We start from the raw sequence: 25,547 nt of genomic DNA, 5'->3' as shown, positions 1-25,547 counted from the left end.
TTGTAGAAATTTAATTGTAATGCAGCATACGTAACGTAGGTTTATATAGTTAATGGCTAATTTTAATAAAAAATTAGTAGCCTAAATTGAAGGAGTGACGGCAACACTGTCTGTCAGTTTCTTATTGTGAATATCTATTTATTCTTCATTTGCTTAGTTGCCGCTTTTCTGCTTTGCTTATTGGCCATTCTTATTGGCATTCGCTCGTTCTGTAAATGACAGATAGCAGAGACCAAATAACTGCGCTCAAAACGAATTTTGGTCTTTTGGTGTACGGTTGTTGAACGCGGGTAATATTTTAAAGAATATTTTCTTAAAAATCGTCATCGGAAATAGTGATTCATTGCTTATAGATAAAACAAAGCAGATACTTGTGATTTCAAGAAAAAATCTACACTAACAGGGAGCGCCCTAAACTAAATACATATCAGGCAATATTAAACTATTGCACGCGAAAATAAAGTGTACAGCTGTTGCTGCTAGTGAATAACATTTTAAAATTAGAAACAAATTGTATTATCACAAATGTGTTTGCGCTATGTTTTTATCTATGTGAATTATTAATTTAAACGCTCACGTTAATGTGTTTGTTTGCATTTGGTGTCGAACAGTACTATCGCGAATGCAATAATAATTTCAACGAAGAAGAACCTAACGCGTTTCACCACTCAACATAAACAACGAAGCGGTAATAAGCCTATGAAAAATATAAAGTATTATAAGTTGATTGCATTTCAAGTGTTTCGTACATTTTTCTGGTCATTGCGATCACCTCTCAGCGTGAAATTTTTTGCCTGCAATTCAATCAGTCTTTATGTTCAGTTACGATTGAAACAGTGCAAGGTTGTTTACAAATTCCTACAGAAGGTTTGTTTTTTTTTGAACGAAAATTTCCAATTACCTGCATTCGTTTTTGACTTCTCGGCCGCCCCAAAGCCGTGCCTACTCGTTATTTTGCTCGTTTCTTCGATGCATTCTATTTTCGCTGTTTGTCTGCCTACTGTTATCATGTTACTTTGCTTTGGTTTTTTACTTCCTTCATTCTGTATTTGCCACTTATCTATCCTACGCTGCCCTCCACTCCGCACTTGATTGTATTTGGTGCGTTCTTTCCACCCTCATGTTTATTCTTTATCGACCAATACAAGGCAATCTATTCAATTCTACATTTTCAGTACGATGTAGAGAATGCAAACATTATTGCATTTTCAGGCCCTCTTTGTTGTGCTTCTTCAATTTCAGCCTCTACGTGTAAATCAAAACAGTTTTCATTTGTTCTCTTTTTTTCTTGCTCTCTGTTTTTGTATGTTACTTCATCTGCTGGCATTTACACTTGCGTCGACCGGCGTCGCTGTCTCTGCTTAACCGGTGCATTCGCAGTATTGGTGTAGTTTTGATTGTTATTATTGGACTCACGTACGATAAACATGCTTGTGTTTTTTGTTTGTTTGACGTTTGTCTTGCCTTTTCGTTTTCTATACTCGTCGTTTGGGAGCGCATGTTTTTGGTCACAGCTCACGTACCTGCATTGCTATGTTATTTTCTTGCTTTAGAATCCTCGTTGATATGTGAATTCAACGTGAATTAGGAAAAATTTCACTTTTTTTGTGAAAATGTTGAGCATTCGCCTTTTGCATCTCCAAAGTTAAACAGCTTCAGCATATGGTACATAATGTCATCTGTATTGGAGTTCTTCAGCTCTTATTGCCTTATTTTAGTTTATAATTTTTCTCTTCAATATGGTTACTTTGTGTCCATGTTCAGGAGAGGTGTAAATTTCATAAAATTATTAAAAACCTTTTTCCTCTGTTGCGTGTGTTCAGAGCTCTATCAGGATCACATCATTGTTGTGGAAAACGGAACAATACAACTACTTCTAATGTTTCCAACTGAGCTAAAGTCCAGCGGTAATAACAAAGAAATTTTGCATTTTCTTCACTGCAAAGTAGCTTTTGAACTTGTACACCAGAAGTGAAATCTACCACAATGTATCAACTGCCAGAAAAATATGGTCACTAAATATTGTACTAAAAATTCAGTTTGTGTAAAATGTGTAAACGATGCATGGTTCACAAATCGCTCAGAGTTGAACGATTTCCAACCCTAAGTAAAAAGTAGATGCTGCACAACTGGAAACTCAATCGGTCACACCCATTACGCCAAAGATGCCAAAAGATATACGCCCGAGTTGCAATGGGAAATACTACAGCTGAGCCCACACAACCTTGATAATCACGTAATTATTAAATACCCACGGTTTTAGTTTAAAATATAAACATTCTACTGAAACTCACTTTAATGACAAAATCTAATGATTAGCATAGTCAACTACAATCGGTTCTACGTTAACGAAACGACCCGAATTTATGTCCGGCCAAACACTGTCACTCCAGCAGCATTTCCCGTACATGTATGGGGAATAATGTCGCATAATAATGAGCTCCTTATATATGGACTATAATGGTGCCAATTTGGCATACAAGTGTGGGAGGCTGCGTCCAATCCAACTTGCGGTTATTCGAAGAACCCATCGTAAAGTCTTTCGGGCAATTGTGAGTGCTCCATGGTAAATGACGATAAAGGCGATTTAAGGGGTTAGGCCACTCTAGGATTTTCAAAATATCGAAATTTTTTTTTTTTGCTTAAAAGATGCTTTAAACTCTTTAGAATATAAAACAAAAAGTCCTATGCGTGAAAAAAATGTTTATCTCTAATATTTCGCACTTTTGCGCGAGCGCCTCTGACGTCTCTGAACCGACTATTCAAATTTAAAGCGTGTTTATCTCAAAACGTGATTTTTCAAAACGGCAAGCAGCATAACACAAACAATTTTTAATATTTTCACTTGTAATTGTACAAGGATCTTTAGAACATTATTCCGCACTGAAATACGTACGGATTTTTTTATTAATTAATTAGAAAAATTTTTATAAACAATTAACGGTTCCATTTTAGACGAAAAATTCTACTTTTGACTTCAAACATCTGCAAAATACACAAATTTCAATATTTCTAAAATCCCGTACGTATTTCTACAGCTATACTCACGTCGATTGAGAAGAATGTTTTTAATTTGGTTTAGGTGGACATTTACGTCAGTTGTACTGCTTGCCGTGAAGTGCCTTTTTCGCAGGGCGCGTTCAGAGATTCACTCCAAAGGCGCCATTTTGTAATATTTTTCAATAAAAATATTTGTAATTACACTTAAATACATGCTTAATAATATACTTAAAAAGTTTTTTCCTGGCACCTTTCTTTCAATGTAAAAAAAATCCTTAAAAAACTGCTTTTTTACAGTAGCTAGAGTGGCGTAACCCCTTAAATATAAAGCTTCTTCTATTCGCTACTTCTCTGCTGTTGTTGTTGTAGCAGCATAAACATTCCTCATACTTACATATGTACGGGGAATGCTGCTGGAGTGACAGTCCTTGGCCGGATATAAATCCGGGTCGTTTCGGTAACGTAGAACCGACTGTCGTGGAAACGCTTCTTCTCTGCTCGCTGTCTCTGCTCGGCTGATGTAATGAAAAATTTGCATGTGAAATCAACAACAAAGTTATAGGCAAGATTCATCGCTAGCGAATAACCCTCACAAAACTGGTATCACTCACACAAAAAATGTAATTTTAGGCAGCTCTATTCAAGCGCTGCGAAGATATATTTATTTATAAAGGGTGATCAATTTAGAGGTGTTGGATTTTAAATTGTAATAAAACAACCAAAATTCGAATTGATTAGGCAATGTTTATAATTTTTGTGTAGAACCATTCATGACATTTATTTCTTAAAGATAATCTCTTTTAAATGTTGGCGGCAACTGCACCGTCACTCAGTCATCCGTAAACACCAATTTTGAATGTCTTGCTGGAGGGCTTCGGTCGGTATCTCGTAAATAACTTTAGTACTGTTCGCTTTCAATGCCTCAATCGAAGCTGGTTTATCTGTATAGCAAGTAGCGCCGCCTTGTTGTAATCACGGGCCTCAATTTCCGGCATCAAAAAGTCGTTTATCATGGGGCGATAACGCTCGCCATTCACTGTTACATTGGCGCTAGCCTCGTTTTTGAAGAAATATGGACCGATGATTTCCCCAGTTTATAGGCCGCACCAAACCGTTGTTTTCAATGAATGGCTGTTGTTGAATGCCTTCGGGTTGCTCTTCAGCTCAAATACGGAAATTGTAATTATTCACGTAGCCATTAAGCCGGAAATAGGCCTCACCGCTGTACACCATAAGTTGGCCTGAGCGCGCGATGAATACTTTTCGCAGACTGTCGATGTTCGTAATGCAATTGTACGATTTGTAAACGTTGTTGAGGCGTAAGTCTTTCCATGATGAAATGTCAATGAATATTAAAAAAAACTATATATTTAGTTGGACAGTAGTCAAACTTGATCTGTCAAAAAAACCCCGTTGGAAAAAGTACCTCCAATCTGATTACCCTTTATCAGTTGCTTCATCTATATGCCGCTTGCTAGCGTTTGGCGAAAAGAAGAGGCCTATAATCACAGTTGAAGAAGTGTTACTTAACGTCAGCACAGAACACATCAATTGACTGTTGCACACATAAGCTCCCTGATGAGAATGTTGCTTTTACAGGGAAACCAAAAACAATGAGAGCTGTCGGTTCTACGTAACGGGAACGACCAGGATTTACATCCGGCCAAGAACTGTCACTTCCGTAGCATTCCTCGTATATGCACGGGGAATGTTTATGCTGATACAACAAAAACAACCAGGGCTGAAATAGCATAGTCCCTTGCAGATAATACTCGTACATATTCAGATATTTTTTTTATGGGGAACTGTTCAATTATTTGTTTTCTTTTTATGATTTCATTTTATTATTTGATATGATTTTATTTTATTATTTGATATTTTTTCTAATTTTTTTATTAACTTTCGTTTATTTGCAATCTATTTTAAAATAATAAGCAAATTATATAACTATTTAAAAATTTGACTTATATTATTGAACTGTATACTACGATTAATGATTTTATTATTATAAAAAAAAACATCTCTCTGCACATATTATTGCTCCTAGTCGAAGCACAGCGCGTTCAATGTACTTAATTTTTGTTTTGTAATTCGACCGTTTGATTTGTATGCTTAGTAAAATACCTCTTTTACCTGTAGAAGATATTTATTGTCAATGATACTATATTTCTGCGAATTAGTCAAACCACAATTGTAGGGCAATGGTCCTAAATTTGTAGTGATCTACATACCTTAATAATAATTACTTAATGTCTCAAGGGAGTTGTACTATCAAAGGAAGCAATAAAAAACAACAAAAGAAAAAATGCGCCTTTAAAGTTAAAAATAATATTATAATTACTGAAACTTATCAAAGTGCAGCGTTTTTATGATACTATTTTAATATTCATGGCAGTTTTTTTCCAGTCAAATGTAAGAACAAACGATTTTACCCATTCTTCTACAGTGTGGTTTGTGGAAAAATAATCTTACGACATAAAGAACTAATAGGCCTGTCATAATGGGATCGTTGCGGCAACGAATTTGACTGAGAGAAAAATAAATTATGTGTTATGTGTTGTTATGTGATACTCCATCTGCGGTGCGTATGTGGCGCCTATGACTCAAGTACACATAATTCATTTTGCTCTCAGTCAAATTTGCTGCCGCAACAGACGCAACGACCCTTTGTGACACGCCTATAAGACCTTTGAAGTTGCGATGGTACTGTTTGCAGCACTTTTATTGCAAAATCTCCTAAAATAAATTTATGAAAACCAAAAATTGCAGTATTCTCTGTGAAATTCCGATCGTTCTGAAGCTACAGGACCCCATGACAGCGAAAGCTGGCTAGTATAGCATAACGCAGAGATTATAAGTTTCTTAAGTGTACAGTTTGTCAAGAAAATAAAAATAGTTTGACTTACATACTATAATATTCAAGTAATTTGCACTTCTTTAACTAAACAAACTTTCACAATTATTTCATTAGCCGGTACAAAACAAATGCTTCTCTCGCCTGTCAAGAAAATGATTTTACATATTATACTCGTATATACCAATGGATGTCTTCTGCAAATATTCAGCGGCCTGTTCCGCTTTAAGGCTCAGAGCGAGCTCACAGTGGAAGACTGTCGCACATGGACATTGAACCATCTTAGACTTCTATACGGATATACCCAGTGATTGTGATTATCCCATTATCTGCTTTGAAAGGAATTTCTCAATAAAAATCCCTTCTACACTGGAATGGCTTGAAGAAGATCGATACATCACCCAACACACCCGTTAAGATCTGCACGGACGGATCTAAAATGGATACCGGTGTCGGATCAGGGTTATATTGCAAAGAGCTTTTCATCAGTGAATTCTTTAAACTACCAGCTCACTGTAGTGCTTTTCAAGCGGAAATAAATGCTACTAATGAAGCCTTAAGATGGGTAGAGATAAAGTGAATATCATGAAAACTTATCTGCATTCTATAGGACAGTCAATCTGCTCTACGGGCTCTGGATACATTCCAACTAACATCAAGGAGTGCCTTTCATTGTCGCCAATCTCTTAATGAGATGGCTAAATAGTATCGTATTATCTTATGCTGGGTTCTAGGCGGCAGAGATATACCAGCGAACTGTAGTGCTGGCCAACTTGGAAGAGAAGGTCCCTGTATGCCAAATATAAATAAGTTTGAATGGGGTACCTCTCGCAACTTGTTACCTTTCTGTTATAGACGATCTAGTCAATGCTGTAAATCAAAGATAGGTTAGTGCCAATACCTGTGAAATTACTTGGCAAACATGGCCAAGGTTAAATTTACGTCTATCCACGAATATTACAAAATTGAGTAGACTTCAAAATAGGACCTTAGTAGGGTTCTTTAAGGACATGGTTTTACAGGAAATCCTGCAAGGAAATTGGGCGTGTACATTAGGGTGTCCCAGGCTACAAGGGGGAATTTTTTTTTTCGGAATTTCAATACGCATACCCTTTATTTTTTTCCATTTGACTCTAAAAACTTAAATATATAATATTATTGAGATCGGATGTCATTAACCCGTGCCGACTTGATGTCAAACTTTAAGTTTAAAAGTTAGTATGAAAGCTATAGGCTCACAATAGAAAAAAGTTTAATTGAATTTTTAGATTAATTAAATAAATAAAAATAAAAAAAATATTTCGTATTTATTTTCTTTTTATTATAAAAGGGACATCAATCATCAAATTTTCTTTTCAAAGTCTGCTTTTTACAGTCGGGATATACCTGTCTGTGTTCTTGTACGGAACGTAATAAAAATTGTTTTTGCTCCTCTTGAACAGTGATCAAACCATGGAAGTCTTGCATTAACTTAACCGCTCTTTCTGCCGTATCATTAACTGATTTCAGTCCTAGCAGCTTATTTTTAACCTGTAGAAACAAATCATCATTTGACAACGAAGAGGGGCACTTGTTCAGAAAACTGTCGTCAATCTGGAATCGATTAAACAGGAACTTGCTTTTCTCTGAAATTAAAACAGATAGATCAGTTATCAATTATACCTATTAGCAAACTTAGTAAAAGAAAAAAATCAAGGCTTAATTAACGTACCAAAAAGTGGGCCACAGAGTTCTTCTTTGGATGCAATGTAACGTTTATTGTGAGCTGTTGGGTTTTCTCTAGTTAAGTTAGCAATCATTTTTACTTTAGTTTCTAGATTGACATCATCATCAAATAAAGCCAGAATAGATACATCATCTGTCAAATACCAAAAATGCTGGCAAAACTTCTGCAAAGCTGCTTTTGAAATGCTTTTGCCTATTGTTTCGTAATTTTTCATGGCCTTCAAAAAACACAAATCCTGATACGGCGCCTTTACTGCTAAAATACAATGGAGCCAGGGTTTTACGTAGGATGTCACGATGAACAGACATACGTCCAACAGAGCTGCCTTATCCTTGTTTAAATGGCTCTCGCCATCCATCGAGCCTGGTGCATAGCACCTGGTGCCGAATCTTAAATTTCTTCTCTGAATCTCCGCCATGAAATATAATTGAAAGCTCAATTAATTCGCGATAGTCATCTCTAACGATTTCTTTGGTTGGTTTGATTCAGTTTTGTAGAATTCTAGCACTTTGTCAATTTTCGAAACATTAAAACAAGATAGCTTTTCTGTACAGCTTTGTTTTTTCTCGGGATCGATATTTTTCCAGTTTTCTCGGAATTTCTTGAATAATGGGATGTCTGGGCTTGTAGTTACTTGACTGATTTTCGCTTCAAACACGCCTTTAAGTACTAATTCGTAAACGTGATGACGGCAAGCAAAAATAAGCACTTCTCTACCCAGTTTTTGTTCGAGAAGCACACATGCTCCATTTATGCGGCCTGTGTTAGAAGCAGTAGTATCACAACAGAGAATCTGCACTTTGTCTTCAAGGTTCCAGTTCGTAATAGCATCCCAAACTGCGTCTGCCTGTTCCCTTCCTGTCGAGCTATCCAATTTAGAAACAGCAATAATTTGTTCTTTATTATCGTATGTAATAATTACCGGTAGGTGTTCTCTACTTTTACGTGAATCTAGAGCTGGCAACAGTTTTCCGTCCCAGTGGACAGTTATCGTGTCCGGGACCTTGTTTTGAAAATAAATTTTTATAGCTTCATTTCCGTACGAACTCTATGGATGGAGGACCTGCTTATAGGGCCCAGAGCCTCAATAGTAGCTTCAATTATAAAGACAGAATCCCTCACACTTAACTGACACCTGTGTAATGCGGCAACTAACTTGGGAGTTATGATATTTTTCCGCATAGAAGTTTTATCGAGCTGAGAGGAGGATTCTCTTGCGCTGGGCCTATTTTCTTCTAATTCTATTATTTCACAATCAGAAGAGGACTTTTCTAGTGGTGGTTCGCAAGATGATGTTGATGGGGCTAAGGATGAAAAATGTTTAGCACGTCGCTTTTCCTCCTCGATGATTCTAAGGCGCGTCCTTTCCTCTTTGTTTGCCAGTTTTTTGTCCACTCCGGCTAAGTGACCGGGCCGACCTGGTTATCTTTGGCGCTACAAGAAGATCTTATCTTCATTTATTGTAATCGATTGAAGAGCATCGGCATGTGCAATGTCAAACAAATTCTTTAAGTTTGAAACAAACTCCTTTCGTCGCTGTTCAAACACTTCTTGAGTTTTTTCGCATTTTTTTGCAATTCACTCCAAACTTGGTATAGTTAACTAGTTTCTTAACACATTTAGATATTGATCTGGTCGGTATACGTGCCTTTTCCCAATAAATAATACACTCACAAATTGTGAGATTTGCACTTTCATTGACACTTAAGTTCACTTCACGAATATTAAAGAACAAAACTGCCAGTACTTGCCCGTTAGAGGGAAGTTTAGAAGCGGTGATTTGATGTTTTACGTCCCCTATTAGAAATATCTCCTTTTTGGAACTTCGTAACTCCACTGACATGTTGACTACACGAAAAAAACGCGATTACTAATAAAATAAACAAGTAATTACATGCAATCAATCCGACAGTTCGCGCGCAACTCGGCACGGGTTGCCGTGATTCTATATTAAATAGACGAAACTTTATTTTTAGATGTTTTGAGACCATTCAAACACAATAAGAGGGTAGCGTTAAAAAAAAAAAAACACTTTAATTTTTTTGGGACACTCTAGTGTACATGCATGATTTCTGTCGTAGCTGCAGGCATGAGGAGGAGTTGGAAACAATTCAACACTTTTTTTCCCACATGCTCGGCTCTAGCCAGAAGCAGGAAACGATATTTAAGATCCTACTTCTTAATGAATATAGATAATCTACACACTTTAGGTATACATCTTTTACGCTTTGTCGAAATTAGGTTTATTCATCAACGTAATTTCCATCAAGAACAACGCAATCATTCCAGCGCCGCTCTAACATTTCCATACCACTTTTATAGAATGATTTATCTTTTGCCTCAAAATAGGCTTTAGTTTCAGCGATAACCTCCACATTCGAGCGAAATTTCTTACCGGCGAGAACGGGCAGTAGTCGCTGGGAGCCAAATCTGGCGAATACGATGGATGTAGCAACAATTCCAAGTTGTTGTTGTTGTAGAAGCATAAACATTCCCGATACATATACATATACATGTATGGGGAATGTCACTGAAATGACAGTCCTTGGCCGGATATAAATCCGGGTCGTTCCGGTAACGTAGAACCGACTATCATGGGAACGCGCAATTCAAAGTTCAATTCATGTAGTTTTGACATTTTTTGATTGACTTCTTTTTGGTCAACAGTGAGTAAACGCGGCACCCACTTTGAACACGGCTTTCTCTTAGTCAAATGCGCTTGCAATATAAAGCCAAAACATTCTTTCGATCAGCTAATCAAATTTGAAGTTGTGCACTTTTTGATCATTCAATTTCAAAATTTTGTGGATTTTTTTTATGTTTTCTGGTGTTACCGCCTCATTTGAACGTCCACTGCGTTGTGTATCCTCGCTGTCTGTACAACCACGTTGAAGCTAGCAAACCATCGTTTTATTGTTGTTTCTGATGGAGCAGAGTCTCCATAACACTTTTCAAGCTATTGCTTCGCTTGAATGATATTTTTGCCCTTCAAGAAGCAGTGTAAAATTAAAACACAAAATTCTTTTTGATCCATTGTTTGGAAAATAACAAAAGTAGCGTCACTCTTAGCACAATAACTCACGAACTAATGAATAGAACGTCATGAAATTTTAACAGCTGCCTTTTTTGTGCTTAGAATTAACTGAAAAAGAGGTGAATGCAATCAAATTAGTGCCATCTATGTGTTAGGCCCAGGACTTTTCAGCTGATGTGTTAACATAATGAATCATGCAAAAAATTAAAATAGGTTAGGTTAGGTTAGCCTGGTTGGCAATAAGCCACGCATAGACCTTTTGGTCCCTAGCGATACCAGATGGAGATCGACCTCTATGAATACCTAAAGTAGACATCATGTAGGATGTCAGCGCTTTTGGCGAATCTAAGTAGGGCTGGGAGCTCCGCTTTTGAGACGTCTTCCAGACCTTCAAACAGTGGGGCTTCCAGGCATCTTAGTCGCGTTTTTGATAATGCCGGACAAACGCACAGAAGGTGTTCTAAAGTCTCCTCAACATCCTCTCTGCATTTTCTACATTTGTCCGTATTAGCAATCCCTATCTTGTACGCATGTGCAGTCAATAGATTGTGACCTGTTAGCATACCTAGTTCTGTATTCCTTTCGCGAGAGCGTAAGTACGAATTGAGTAAGTTTTTTGTCGTTAGTTCTATACATGACTTTTGTTGTTTTGCATGTGGTCAGGTTAGTCCACCTAGCTTCCACTTGCCTTTTCATGTGGTCGTCCATTTCGTTGTATATTGTGTTTAGCGGTCTTGGTATGTCGTTCTCTTGTTCAAATGGTAGTCTCACAGCACTTTTTGCTATCTCATCTACTATCTAAAATAGGTTGGAGCTTAAATCTGTTAGTGGAAGGCCACGGAAAATATCTGACCACGAAAATATCTTCGCCAAACATATTTCAAAATTATTCACCAGTATAAGGAAAGTCTCTCCATTTGTGGAACAACATCGAGACGCACGCCACAAATAGGAGGAGGAGCTCGGCCAAACACCCGAAAAGGGTGTACGCGCCAATTATATAGTCTATAGTCAATCGACACTCTTTGAGCACTAAATCTTTGATTTCCTTGACGAGTTGATTGCATTAGTTGATGTTGACGGTCGTTTAGAGCGAATTTCTCTACCTTTTTTTTTCTTTGTAAATAACTTGGTCACCGAATGCCTCCTGTAACACGCTCAATTTCTGTGCTACATAAAATTCATTCCTATAACAAAATTTACTCGAACTTCTTTGCTCACCGAAGTCAGACATTGTTAATTATCCACTGCTGATATCTACACGTCTGAAAGTCACTTTACATATAGAAAAATGTCGCTTTCCCCTCTTATTCAAGTTGGCGCAAAATTAAAAATCCAGTTTTGTTTTTGAATAATCGTCTTATTAAATAAAAAAAAAGAAAGTGATGGAAATCTTTATTTTGACCTTTACACGCTCCACGCTAGTTCACAAGTGCCAAATGTGTTCGACATGCTTTAAAAAAATAATTTTTTTAATTAAAAAAGTAAAACAAAAAAAAAAAATAAAAAGTAAAAATAAAAAAATAAAAAAAAAAAAATAAAAAAAAAAAATAAAAAAAAATATAATAAAAAAAAATAAAAAACAAAAAAAGTTAAAAAAGTAAAAAAATTAAAGTTCACAAGTGCCAAATGTGTTTGCAAAAAATATACATATATATCCTCCGATAGGGTGATTAATTTTGCGCCACCTTGTGTTTTGTGTCCCATTTCATAGCTATTTCTTTCGTTTTTGTTTTATTTTAAAACTCAAACTCTTTCTAATTACCAGTTTTATGACCTCCTATATTATCTTTTGATGAATTTATAAATTAGTTTTTATACTCGTACACTTGTAGCTACAATTCATTTTATGTTTCGCTGTCATACCAAATTTGCTAAATAAGGCGGTATAATTTGCATATCTGACAAGTGGTGTATTTCGCGCAATAAATCTCTATGAAATTAGCAATTAAAAAAAAAAAAAACGAAACAAAGATAAAATACGTGAAAAGCAACTCGATAAAGCTAAATTATGAAAATCTCGTCTCTTGTTCGCTTCATTTATATATACCTACATACAGTTGCGGTCAGAATCTTAGTAGTGCTTATGACTCATTATATAGGGTGGTTTTTAAGAGCTATAGGAAAGTTTTTCAAAAAAACACACGTAAAATTCAGAAAAATGCATGCAATTTTTATTTGCGCCATTTTGCGCCCAATAATTTAATGTTTGAAGATTATTTCATGCAAATGTTGACCGCGACTGCGCTTCAAATGGTCCATCCGCTTAGTCCAATTTTGGCATACTCTTTCCAATGTTTCGGCCGGTATCTCACATATAAATGCTTTAATGTTGTCTTCCAATGCGTTAATTGAAGCAAGCTTGTCTGAATAGACATGAGCTTTAACATATCCCCACAAAAAATAATCTAAAGGCGTTATATCGCACGATCTGGGTGGCCAATTGACAGATCCCGAACATGAAATAAAATGTTCACCGAACTCGCCTCTCACCAAGTCCATTATTACGCGTGCTGTGTGGCATGTGGCACCGTCTCGCTGAAACCACATGCCATGCAAGTCAAGCTCTTGCATTTTGGGCAAAAAAAAGTTGGATATCATTTCACGGTAGCGCTCACCATTCACAGTTACGTTACGATTCGCAGCATCTTTGAAGAAGTACGGTCCAATGATACCTCCAGCCCATAAACCGCACCAAGCTGTGACCTTTTCTGGATATATTGGTAGCTCTTGCAATTATTCTGGCTGATCCTCATTTCAAAATCGACAATTCTGCTTATATACGTACCCATTGATCCAAAAATGAGCTTCGTCGCTGAACACAATTTTTCGATCTGGATCTTGGATCTTAAACTTTCTTAACAGAATACGCATTTTTATTGTTGTTCGTTTGTAAGACGATTCATGGTTAAATTATGGACCAAACTGAAGATGTTTGACAGTGAAACAAAACACGAAACGTGCGTCAGCTGTTTTAACCAAGTGTTTAAAAAGATAATAGCTAAAAAATCTCCCTTTATTTAAGTGACCACGTTTTTTTATCACAACAATGTTTCGCCATCCACTGTAAAATCCGTTAGATTAAGAAGTCGGCTTCAAGTTATGCAATCACTTGTTGTACTTAACCTGTTGGTTTCGTTAATTGATGAAATGAAAACATGAAATTCTAGGTGCAACGGCTTTTTAGTCAGTCAAAATCTTAGTAGTGCGTGAAAAAGTGTGTGAAAAATTAATATCTATATTTGTGAAAATTAAAAAGAAAGGTGAGATAAGTTTATTTAATTGATATTCTGTAGCTAATGGCCAAATTTTTATTATTCCTCATTCAGTAATGTCCAGAAGGAAAAATGGCGTACCCGAGAACCGGCCTCTCATAAAAAAATTGATTGCTGATGGAAAAACTTATGTGGTGTAAGTGCAAAATATCATTGGTTGCTCACCAACAATGGTACGTAATGCCATCAAGTACAAACCAAGTGGCAAAAAAGTGGAAGAAAGCTAGCAATGTCGGCAAGAGAAGTTAAGTCTATCGTCAGATACTCAAACCAGATTCCATTTGCGGCTGCTACTGAGATAAAAGGTGCCTTAAAAGTGTCTTCGATCGTTGAGACTGTTCATCGGCGTTTGCGTGAGCACGACCTGGGTGCCCATAGTCCAAGAAAAGAACCGTTGTTGACAAAAACCCTTGTAGAAAAGACACTTCGATTCGCCAAAGAACATATATAATATATAAATTGGCCTTCGACCAAATGGCGCAACATTTTATGGTAGGACGAGTCGAAGATTGTCTTGTATGGTGGAAGGGGATCGCGCCGATATGTAAGACGACCACCTAACACCGAATACAAGCCAAAGTATACAACAAAAACAATAAAGCATGGTGGTTCTAGCATTATGGTCTGGGCATGCTTTTCTTGGCTAGGCATGGGACCCATTCATTGGGTAAAGGAAATGATGACTGGCGCTTCATATGTTGATATACTCAAGGACTTCATGCTGCCATATGCCAGAGACGAAATGCCGCTTGTTTGGAGAGTCAGATCAACGTAATGGAATGACCGCCACAGTCACTTGACATAAACCCCATTGACAATTTGTGAGTTGATGTCAAGGAGGCAGTAACTCAACGCAAGCCAACATCTAATACGCAACTATGGGAAGCTGTAAAGAGCGCATGGGAGTCGATTTCGATTGAAAGATGCCAAAAATTTGTTGACTCAATGCAACCCCGTTGTGCTGCAATTCTAAAGAATAAGGGTCATGCAACAAAATAGTAATTTAAATACTAAATAAAACCCCATGTAAAAATAAAAATAAAATCACCATCATATAAAAGTTTTGTCAAAATTTTTCTTACAATTTGTTACACTAATAAGTTTTTGACCGCTCAAAATTCGCTGAAGTTTTTCTAAATATAATTTTACCTTACGGAAATAAGATAAACGTTGGATTTTTTTTGGGATTTGTTTTGTTTGACCTTTGGGCTATAAGAGGGAGAAAATAGAATTTTGTATAAAAGCGATTACACGCACTTTTTTAACCCATTCTATTTTACGTATGTGCACTACTAAGATTTTGACCGCAGCTGTACATATGTACATACATACATACAATATGTGCATATACAGTAGGTTCTGTTTTTATGCGGCTTTTTTTTATGCGGTTTTGAAATAGTGCGGTTTTTTTTTAAATTACAAAATGCATGTCGACCTATCGGGAATTGTACATATAAACAAGATTCTAAACCAACTAAGCAAAAACTCATCACAGATTACATCAGAAATGCTAACCCTACAAGTATGGAACCGCCTGCATAACTATCTAGATCAGACGTGTACATTTCCTAAAGTGACGAAAGTGATTTTACGCCAAATCCTAAACGAACGCGCAACATATGGGTATTGTCTGATTCTATTTCTGACTTAAATTTATTTTTCGATTCTGACGTTTCTTAAATAAAGATATAATTTTCAAAAATACAATATTTTGTTTATGCGATTTTATTTAATTATTTCAGATTCATGCGGTCTATGGAACGTATCTATAGTTATAATATGGGACTAGTGCCCTTTTTTATGCGATTTTATTACATTATTTCAGATTTATGCGGTTTTAGCATTTGAAACGATTCCAGGTCAAAATCCCGAAAACACATGCCCGAATGGACATTCACCCGAAACCCAATCACCCGAAAATAATTTACCCGAATAAATTTGCCCGAATACGAATACCCGAATCTTATTAATTTTCCCGAAAAATGCCCGAAAAAATAAAAATAAATTTTATATAAAAATGTTAATAAATAATTAAAATTCAAAATTTTGTAAACAAGTTTTAATTATATGGCATGGTGTGAAAGAAATTGAATTGTGTGAATTTAGGATATTTGAATGTTGTATGCTAAATTAGTTAAGTATTCCAAAATTTTGTTTTCTTCTTTATATCTTTGGTATTCTTCCGTTATTGTGCGTAATCGTTTTTGGAGTGATATCCAGGTTTGACGTGGTGTCGCTCTAACTTGGGCGGATGTTCATGAGGAGATTTTTTAGGGCCTTTTAAAACTATTAACTCAGAAACTGTCTGCAATGTAATTGCCCGCGCTTTGCATTCTTTTCTTCGAACCAATTGACAGTCCCAATAGAATTGATTATTTTTCGACGGTTTGGATCTGACATAAATGTATCCTCCGATTATTAATTTTTTTCCGACAAGTTGTCCCACTTCCTCAATTTCTTCCATTTTTATGAATAATTAAGAACGAATGACTGACTGATGAATTTGACACAAGAATTTTGACAACATTTGTTATGAATAAATAAAGGAATAGCACTCTTTTGTTCTTTTCTTGCATGTACTTCAAGTGTATACTAATTCTTAATTATTTTAAATTTTTTTTTCTTTTCGGGTAAAAGGATTCGGGCAAATGGGTTCGGGCGAAGACGTTCGGGCAAAAAAATTCGGGAAACTGTCAATTCGGGGAAATATACATTCGGGCGTGTGGATTCGGGCGGGTGTTTTCGGGCGTTTGGGCGTAAACATTTGAAACGTATCTATAGTTTTACTATAGAACTAGTAGCTTTTTTTATGCTGTTTTTTTTTATGCTCTTTCTTGCGGAACGTATCTACCGCATAAAAACAGAACCTACTGTAATTACATTTTTAATATGTTGAATATTATTTACCATTTTGTTGTTGTCATTGTATTAGTAGCACTAGGACAGCTGTATTTGTATGAGTTGTGCGTTGTACTGTGGCAGTTGTTGCTGTTTACACTAACAGTAGCCACATTTCAGGCGTCGCCAGCCATACATTATCACTTCCGTTTTTTTATCAGCTCATTTATAACACTCATTAAGAATTTTTATCTATTGCGCACAAGAAAATACAGGAGACTATAGTTTGCAAAAGCTTTAGTGACAAATATCGATGTATGCACATATGTATGTATGTATGTATGGATGCAGGTAGAAATTAATATATTATATATAAACTGAAATGGTATTTCAAATTCTAAGCAAGGCGGATCTATACAATGTGATACCGACTCTGAAAATACACAGCAATTTGGAGGGCTGTTGTTAAATTTCAGGGGAAAAAATCAGCTGATGGAATAACAACAACTTGTATAGATTCGCTTTAATTCTGTGAGAAAATATACGGGGTTACCGGATTAATTAATTTAGCTGTACTCGTGTGAAATGATGCTCAAACTTAACCGTTTTCATTTTACTTACATACATTTATTTTAAATATATATTTTTTACTGGCATTTGATTAAATTTGTTTTAAAATAACTAACATATAATAAATATAATTTTAATAGTTTAAAATATCAAATTAAAATAATTTAAAATAATCTTTTATAATTTTTTTTATTACTTATTTTAAAATACATTTATTATTTATTTTATATATATTTTTTTAAATAATAATAGATTTCTTTAAAAATAAATAATAAATTAAATGTAATAAATAATAAATAAAATTTATTTTAAAATAACTTATTGTTATTATTTCAAAATAAATTAAACACTCAAAATAAAGGGAAATAAATATTTTTAGTTTTTGTTTTAATTTTTTTAATTTTATTTAGTTTTTCTGTTTTAATTTTTTTTTATATTATTTTTTTTTAATTTGTGTTTTACATTTTTTTGTTTTAATTTTTTTTTATAATATATAGGGTGATCAATCATGAGGTGCTTTTTTCAATAGTTAAAAAAAAACAAAAATGTAAATTATGTTCAAAACCTTTATTTATCATTTGAAAGGACATTCTTTGACATTTACTTTTTGAATATGACTTCATTCAAATGTTGGCCGCAACTACGCTTAAGGTGGTCCATTCTGAAGGTCCAATTTTCAATCACTCGTTCGAGCATTTCGACTGGTATGTCGTGAATAACACGCGTAATGTTGGCTTCCAGAGCTTCAATCGTAGCTGGTTTATCAGCATAGACCTTGGACTTCACGAATCCCCAAAGAAAAAAGTCCAAAGGTGTGATATCACAAGATCTTGGTGGCCAACTCACTGGTCCTAAACGTGAAATCAGCTGCTCTCCGAAATGACTTCTCAATAAAGTCATTGTTTCACGAGCTGTATGGCACAGAACGCTGATTTTCATAATACAGTTGAACAATTTGTAGACGTTGTTGCGGTGTGAGTCTTTCCATGATGAAATGCCAAACGCTGTTCAACAAATCCACGATGACAGTTTGCCACAACTCGCGCGCGATCTGTAAAAAAAACGCAAATGAAAAAAACTCCTCTTAATTGATCACCCTATATATATATTTTTTAATTATTTTGGTAATTTATTTTATTTTTTTAAATTTTTTGTTATTTACACTTTTTTTTTTGCTTGCATTTCCCCTTTTTCAGATTTTAGTTCAGGAGTCTGTTTTTATTTAAAGGGTATATCAACAAAAATCATAAATAAAATTTGAACCCAAGTATGTCAGTCAAAAACAAGCAGCCGTTAAAGTTTTGAATTTACAATTTTTCATAAAAAAAAAATTTAGCTAATTAGTTTCAAAACCAGTAGGTATTTTTCACTATCCAAAAAGTCATACTTAAATTAAATAGGTTTCCTGTAGGCGGCACACTAGACTCAACAAGTGGAGGTGAAAATTTAATATAAGGAAAAAATTGTAAATATGCGTGGCTAAAAGAAAAACCTAACAATTTAAAACCCTTTTCTATACTAATATTATAAAGAGGAAAACTTTGTTTGTTTGTTTGTTTGTTTGTTTGTAACGAATAGGCTCAAAAACTACTGGACCAATTTTAAAAATTCTTTCACCATTCGAAAACTACATTATCTACGAGTAACATGGATTACATTTTATTTTGGAAAAAAATAGGGTTCCATAAGATATTTGGATTTTTCGGACACAAACTGAAAAAAATCTTATATATAAAATAAAGTCAACTTTTTGTGTGTGTTCGCTAACCGGCCGTGTCTGCACCGAATTAAACCAAACTTACATACATTGTTAAGAAGGTATTGAAGATGGTTTCCGTATAGTTTGGTTACCAATTGGTGGATAGGGCTCGAGATATAGGTCAAAACGTGGACCCGGGTAACCTTCGGATGTGTATGTACAATATGAATATCAAAGTGAAGCTGTTGGTGAATGCTTTAGTACAGAGTATTTTTCATGCAGCTACGTGACTGGGGTCTCGAGATATAGGTCAAAACGTGGACCCGGGTAACCTTTGGTTGTGTATGTACAATAGGGGTATCAAATGAAAGCTGTTGATAAGTGCTTTAATACGGGGTAATTTTCATACCTATTGATGACTAGGGTCTCGAAATATATGCCAAAACGTGGACCCGCCGTGTCTTTGCACCGAATTAAACCAAACTTATGCACATTGTTAAGTAAGTATTGAAAATGGGTTTCGTAAAGTTTGGTTGTAATTCGAAGCAGTGGCAACGGGTACAGCGTTCTTTTGAGCCAGCCATAATGTCGCTTACTTTTTTAACGCTTGGGGCGGAACTGAACTGTCAAATTGACAGTGTGAGTTACAATGTGTCAATATTTCTTTCTGATTTGGATGCCATAAGGAAAAAACGTAAGTGCAACATGTAAAAATTGTTTGTGAATTTTTTTGGAGTGGATTTTGGAACAGTGAATAATTTCTTACGAAATTTGAGAATTTAATGTGAAATCCGAATGAAATTATGTGTTCGTGGAAAAAATTTTTTTTTTCGTTTTTTTTTTTGAAAAATATAAATGGATAATGGTTAAAAAAGCTCCAATGCTTAATAAAACATATAAATTGAAACGAAAAATTCATGGATGATCAGGAAAAAAGACGATTGTTTCTTAGTTATTCATATGCGTTGATTTGAAATTTAAAAACAATCTTCTTTTTTCCTGATTTTCAATTTATATTTTATATTTACTCAAAAACAAATAGAAAAACAAAAAATATTGTTTATGCCAAAGCGCTTGAATAAAGAATAAAGAAAGAAATAATATGAAAACCATATATTTTCTGTTCTAAACCATATCTATTCTATTTTAGTGTGCCCAGCGAAGGGGGCCGGGTTTGCTAGTATTCAATATAATTCATTCTGTCTTCATTCCTGATACAAAATACCATGTTTTTTTAGATAAACTACTATTTACGGCGCTTTTTCTCCAATGCTGGCTCATTGCATACGAAATGTTTACTAAGTGTAACCTGGCGAGAAAATTTTGTGATTTTAAAAATGCCACGCACAACTCGACGGAAAAGTCCCTCAAAAACATTAAGTTCCGTCGTAAGGGCCCTAATTGATTTTGAAGGACGCTCACCAATGATCGCTGGCATTTGTTGAATAAATTATGCAGAATCGGTTATGAAGGAGTGAACGGGCCCACTTAAGAAAATTAGAGATTGATTTCTAAATCGGTGTGATTTGCACATTCGCACATTCGGCGACGATAACTGCATGTCTTTTAATTGTTTGACTTAAGTTGTAGTCGTCCATGTCGTATCTAAAAAAGAAAAATTAAAACCACATCTAAGTATGTTCTCAAATACTACAGCAACCTGTAAATTTAACAATTGGAATCAAATGTAGTTAATTGCAAACACAAGAGCAAAATCAGATCTAGAATTTTGTTTTTCACGACGTGCAAAATTACTGCTTATGCTTTCTCCTTTTCGTTCTTTGTTTACTTTTTTCTACTTTTGATATCTAAAACATGGCGTGCTGGCGTCACAAACGAAAAATAATTTTTTGTTTTTTGCTCACTTTATCGAATTTTCTATTCTACTTGGTTAATGAGTTGCAAGTGTTTGACAGTGGAAGAGAGAATTTTGCAATAAATTGCTGTAAGCTCCTTTTATTTTTTTTTTATTTATCCTCACGTATTTTTTGTTTACACGCATGTAGAATTTTGTGCTATTTTTTATTTTTAATTAAATACAATTTTCTTACTCATTCGAAATATATATTTTCTTTCTTATTTCCAGTTGCCATATAAATAAAGCTTTTCAACGGATCTACAAATTTATTAACGATTTCAATATTAGCAAAAAACAAGAATTTAACAAATCACGAAAATTACTATCGCTTGCCATTCATTGCCCATTTTCCAAGTGTGTGTGAAAGTGTCTCTGCGTAAAGTCTATGTTTAATACCTGAAAGCGATGGCTACAGAGCCATTTTTAGAAGCCGTCAGGACAGCAATAACAATTACAACAACAAAAACAGAAGACCCAAAATGCGTTGCGAATAAAACGAGAATATATACAAATACAACAAATACTTGTATAAAAACAATATCAAATGTTATAGTAAATGCGAATATTGCTGCTCGGCAATGTCGTCGTCGTTGTCACTGTTGTTGTTCTCGCCTGAGACAACGACGATGTAATAATAAAGTCAGCATTGTGAGCGGAAGTGCCTACAACAACAGGTGTCATCAGCAACAACAGCAGCCAAGTCGGCATATAATCGCAGCAAGTAGTTGTAGTTGCTGCCATGGAATTTCTCATTATTCTCATCAGAGCAGTAAGAGAGTTAGTAGTGGTGGCCGCATCGTCAATTGGTTATTGCTTTTATCGCTCTTAATTACCTGTTTTATTGGTGATAGTCTACAAATTAAAAATGGTAAGTGTTTATGAAGTTTCATAAGAATCTCGTTTAAGTTTTTGGTTTATTTTAGTTTCTGCAATGATTTATGCAGAATGTTGTGAGTAATTTATAGTGATAGGCGCTCAAAAGTGCAATAAGCCTTTTAAAGATAAAACATTTTTTTTTGTACAGTAACCCGTTTCGGTTCAGTCTGAGATCATTTCCAATGAGATTTTTTGTGATTTATTTCAGTTATCACAAATATTGTTTTGTCAGAATACTGGACGCTATTGAAATACTGCAATCATGTCAAATACAATTTCTTAGAGTAATTTATTTGAGCCAACAATTTTTGTTTTAATTATACAAACCTCCAAGGTATTTTCATACGAGGTGAAAAAAAATCTACATGAGTTTTGTTTCTGTTTTAAAATTTGGTAGTTTGAATGCCAACATTTCATGTAATGAATATAAGTACACTATACACTCTTTCACGGTAATAGGTGCCGCAATTCTTAAACTAGGTTTGTTATGCCTTAAATTATAAACGGAGGGCAGCCATCGAAAAACCCTAAATAAACTTTCTTGAAAAAGTAGAACTCAAGACTTGAAAAAAAAATTTAAAACAATTTTAAATGTTCAGCCATGTGTAGAGAAGCGATATTAAATGAACCAAAAAGCGGTGATTTCCTGCAGCATGGCCTTCGATTTCGTCCAAATTTTGTGCATGACCTAAATCCCTGATCAAATCAAGAGATTCTAAACCTTATAAAAGTAAAAATTTATTGATCCGATTTGCATGGTGAATCGTTGGAAAGTTTATAAGTCAGTATTTCAGTTCGATTATCTTCATAATTTTTCGAAACCGCAAGTGGCAGTTTCCCGGACACACATTTTATCGAGAACAAATCCTTATAAACGAGAATGATGTCTGGGAAAAGATGCACTACTTGAAACAATTGAGTACAGGCTTATTTGAAAGCTTGAAAAATTATTCACAAAGTGACGTAGCCTTTTTTGAAAACACAAAAGTTATGCAAATGGGAGCACTAAGAGTTTTTTGAAATTATTTTGTTTGCTAAAGTTAGTAATAGGTCTATGGATAAGTTCGTGCGGTTTTACAACAGATGGCGTAACTTGATTATTATTCCATCGATCCACATTTCCAAACATTCATTGGAGAGCTACTGTCGTAAGGCACAAACGTCAGTATAAGTTTTTTATTTGAAGCGTAAACAACAATATTTTTACCACTCTTGAAAATGTCGAATTTCGTGCCAAATAATGTGTTTTTGCGGGGAATTCTTTAATATGAAGAAAAAAGCAGCCGAAAGTCATCGTATCTTGGTGGAAGTTTATGGTGAGCATGCTCTAGCTGAGCGAACGTGCCAGAAGTGGTTTGCACGCTTTAAAAGTGGTGATTTTGGCCGCGCCGCCAAAGTTCATGGATACCGAATTGGAGGAATTGCTCGATCAAGATCCGGCTCAAACGCAAGAAGAGGTTGCAAAAACTTTGGGAGTTGATCAATCAACCATTTCCAAACGTTTAAAAGCCATGGGATTGATCCGAAATTCAAATTTCGAAAAAAAACCGCACGAACTTATTCATAGACCATATAAAAAAAAATTATACAATTAAGTTAAACAGTTTTAGTAGAAACTTTTATAGAAAATTATAAAAAGTTATAAAGAAAATTTATAAAAAATGTTTAAGTTTACCAATGAAAAAAGTAAGAACCTTTTTCTTAATTATTTTGTTTGCTATAGAGTTAGTAAAGAAATCGCAAAATTAAGTTAAATAGTTAATTAGAAACTTTTATAAAAAATATATATAAAAAGTTGTATAGAAAATTTATGAAAAAAATTTAAGTTAACTAATGAAAAAAGTAAGAACATTTTTTTAAATTATTTTGTTTGCTAAAGAGTTAGTAAAAAAATTTACAAAATAAAGTTTAGCAGTTAGTTAAAAAGGTTTATAGAAGATTTTTTAAAAGTTTTATGAAGATGTTTAAATTTTTTTTAAGTTAACCAATGAAAAAAGTAAGAAAAAGTTTTTTAAATAATTTTTTTTTGCTAAAAGGTTGGTAAAAAAAATTATAAAATTAAGTTAAGTAGTTAGTTAACACGTTTTTTAGATAATTTATTAAAAGTTGTTTAGAAAATTTATAAATTTGTTTAAGTTAAAGAATAAAAAAAGTAAGAAATTTTTTTTTAAAACTATTTTGCTTGCTAATGAAAGGTTGGTAAACAATTTATAAAAATTAGTTAAACAGTTGGAAACTTTTATAGAAAATATTATATATAAAAAGTTGTATAGAAAATTTATAAAAAAAGTTTAAGTTAACCAATGAAAAAAGTAAGAACATTTTTTTTAAATTATTTTGTTTGCTAAAGAGTTAGTAAAAAATTTACAAAATAAAGTTTAGCAGTTAGTTAAAAAGGTTTATAGAAGATTTTTAAAAAGTTTTATAGAAGATTTAGTTAAAAAGGTTTATAGAAGATTTTTAAAAAGTTTTATAGAAGATTTAGTTAAAAAGGTTTATTGAAGATTTTTAAAAAGTTTTATAGAAGATTTAATTAAAAAGATTTATTGAAGATTTTTAAAACTTTTTATAGAAGATTTTTAAAAAGTTGTATAGAAAATTTCTAAATTTTTTTTAAGTTAAACAATGAAAAAAGTAAGAATTTCAGGAAAATGTGAAAAAATTTGATAGTCTCTTTAGTACTGAATGAGCAGAAGTGCGAATTGTTCAAGGAAATATTTATTAATAACTGCAGGGTATAGGGCAGCTGCCATTTCAGCATAATTTGATGATGACCTAACAAAGTGGCAAATACAACTTAAAAATATAGCACAGAACGCTTAAAAACTGACGAAAATTGCATAAAAAAAAAGTTCGTGCGGTTTTACAACAGATGGCGTAACTTGATTATTATTCCATCGATCCACATTTCCAAACATTCATTGGAGAGCTACTGTCGTAAGGCACAAACGTCAGTATAAGTTTTTTATTTGAAGCGTAAACAACAATATTTTTACCACACTTGAAAATGTCGAATTTCGTGCCAAATAATGTGTTTTTGCGGGGAATTTTTTAATATGAAGAAAAAAGCAGCCGAAAGTCATCGTATCTTGGTGGAAGTTTATGGTGAGCATGCTCTAGCTGAGCGAACGTGCCAGAAGTGGTTTGCACGCTTTAAAAGTGGTGATTTTGGCCGCGCCGCCAAAGTTCATGGATACCGAATTGGAGGAATTGCTCGATCAAGATCCGGCTCAAACGCAAGAAGAGGTTGCAAAAACTTTGGGAGTTGATCAATCAACCATTTCCAAACGTTTAAAAGCCATGGGAATGATCCGAAATTCAAATTTCGAAAAAAAACCGCACGAACTTATTCATAGACCTATTTAAATTATTTTGTTTGCTAAAGAATTAGTAAAAAAATGTACAAAATTAAATGAAATAGTTAGAAACTTTTATCAAAAATATATAAAACGTTCTATAGAAAATATATAAAAAGTTTTAAAGAAAATTTACAAAATTTTTTTGAGTTAACCAACGAAAAAATTAAGAAAATTTTCAATTTTATGGCCAATCGGTGGAAAATGGTTTAGAAAAATTTGATTTTGAGCAAAACGCAAAAAATACTAAAAACAAAATTGGGCCGCTGTGCGTTCTACTGCAGCGTTGTCTTCAAATAATCATAAAATTTCTAATTTCTTAGATATTTTTATGGAAAACCTACTTATTTATTTTAAAAGCATTCACTTTAAAATTAACCAAAAATAAAAACAATTCTTTTTCAATTTCCGTGTGGTCTTGCCCCTTATTATTGTCATCACTGTTGAGGGCCTTAAAATGA

General features: G+C 34.2%; 1 protein-coding gene across 1 annotated transcript in view; it reads left to right on the top strand.

Moving 5' to 3' along the window:
- Nucleotides 1–246: 246 nt before the first annotated feature.
- Nucleotides 247–25,547, top strand: part of LOC129245955 (uncharacterized) — a 54,990-nt gene continuing 29,689 nt past the window's right edge. The window contains exons 1-2 of the mRNA XM_054884413.1: nt 247–688; nt 21,083–21,722. Of these exons, the coding sequence (XP_054740388.1) occupies nt 21,260–21,722 (463 nt within the window). The 5' untranslated portion in view covers nt 247–688; nt 21,083–21,259. The remainder of the gene's footprint in view (nt 689–21,082; nt 21,723–25,547) is intronic.

Source organism: Anastrepha obliqua, chromosome 4, assembly GCF_027943255.1.
Source record: "Anastrepha obliqua isolate idAnaObli1 chromosome 4, idAnaObli1_1.0, whole genome shotgun sequence".
NCBI lineage: Eukaryota > Metazoa > Arthropoda > Insecta > Diptera > Tephritidae > Anastrepha > Anastrepha obliqua.
This window is presented reverse-complemented; position numbering and strand designations above follow the sequence as displayed.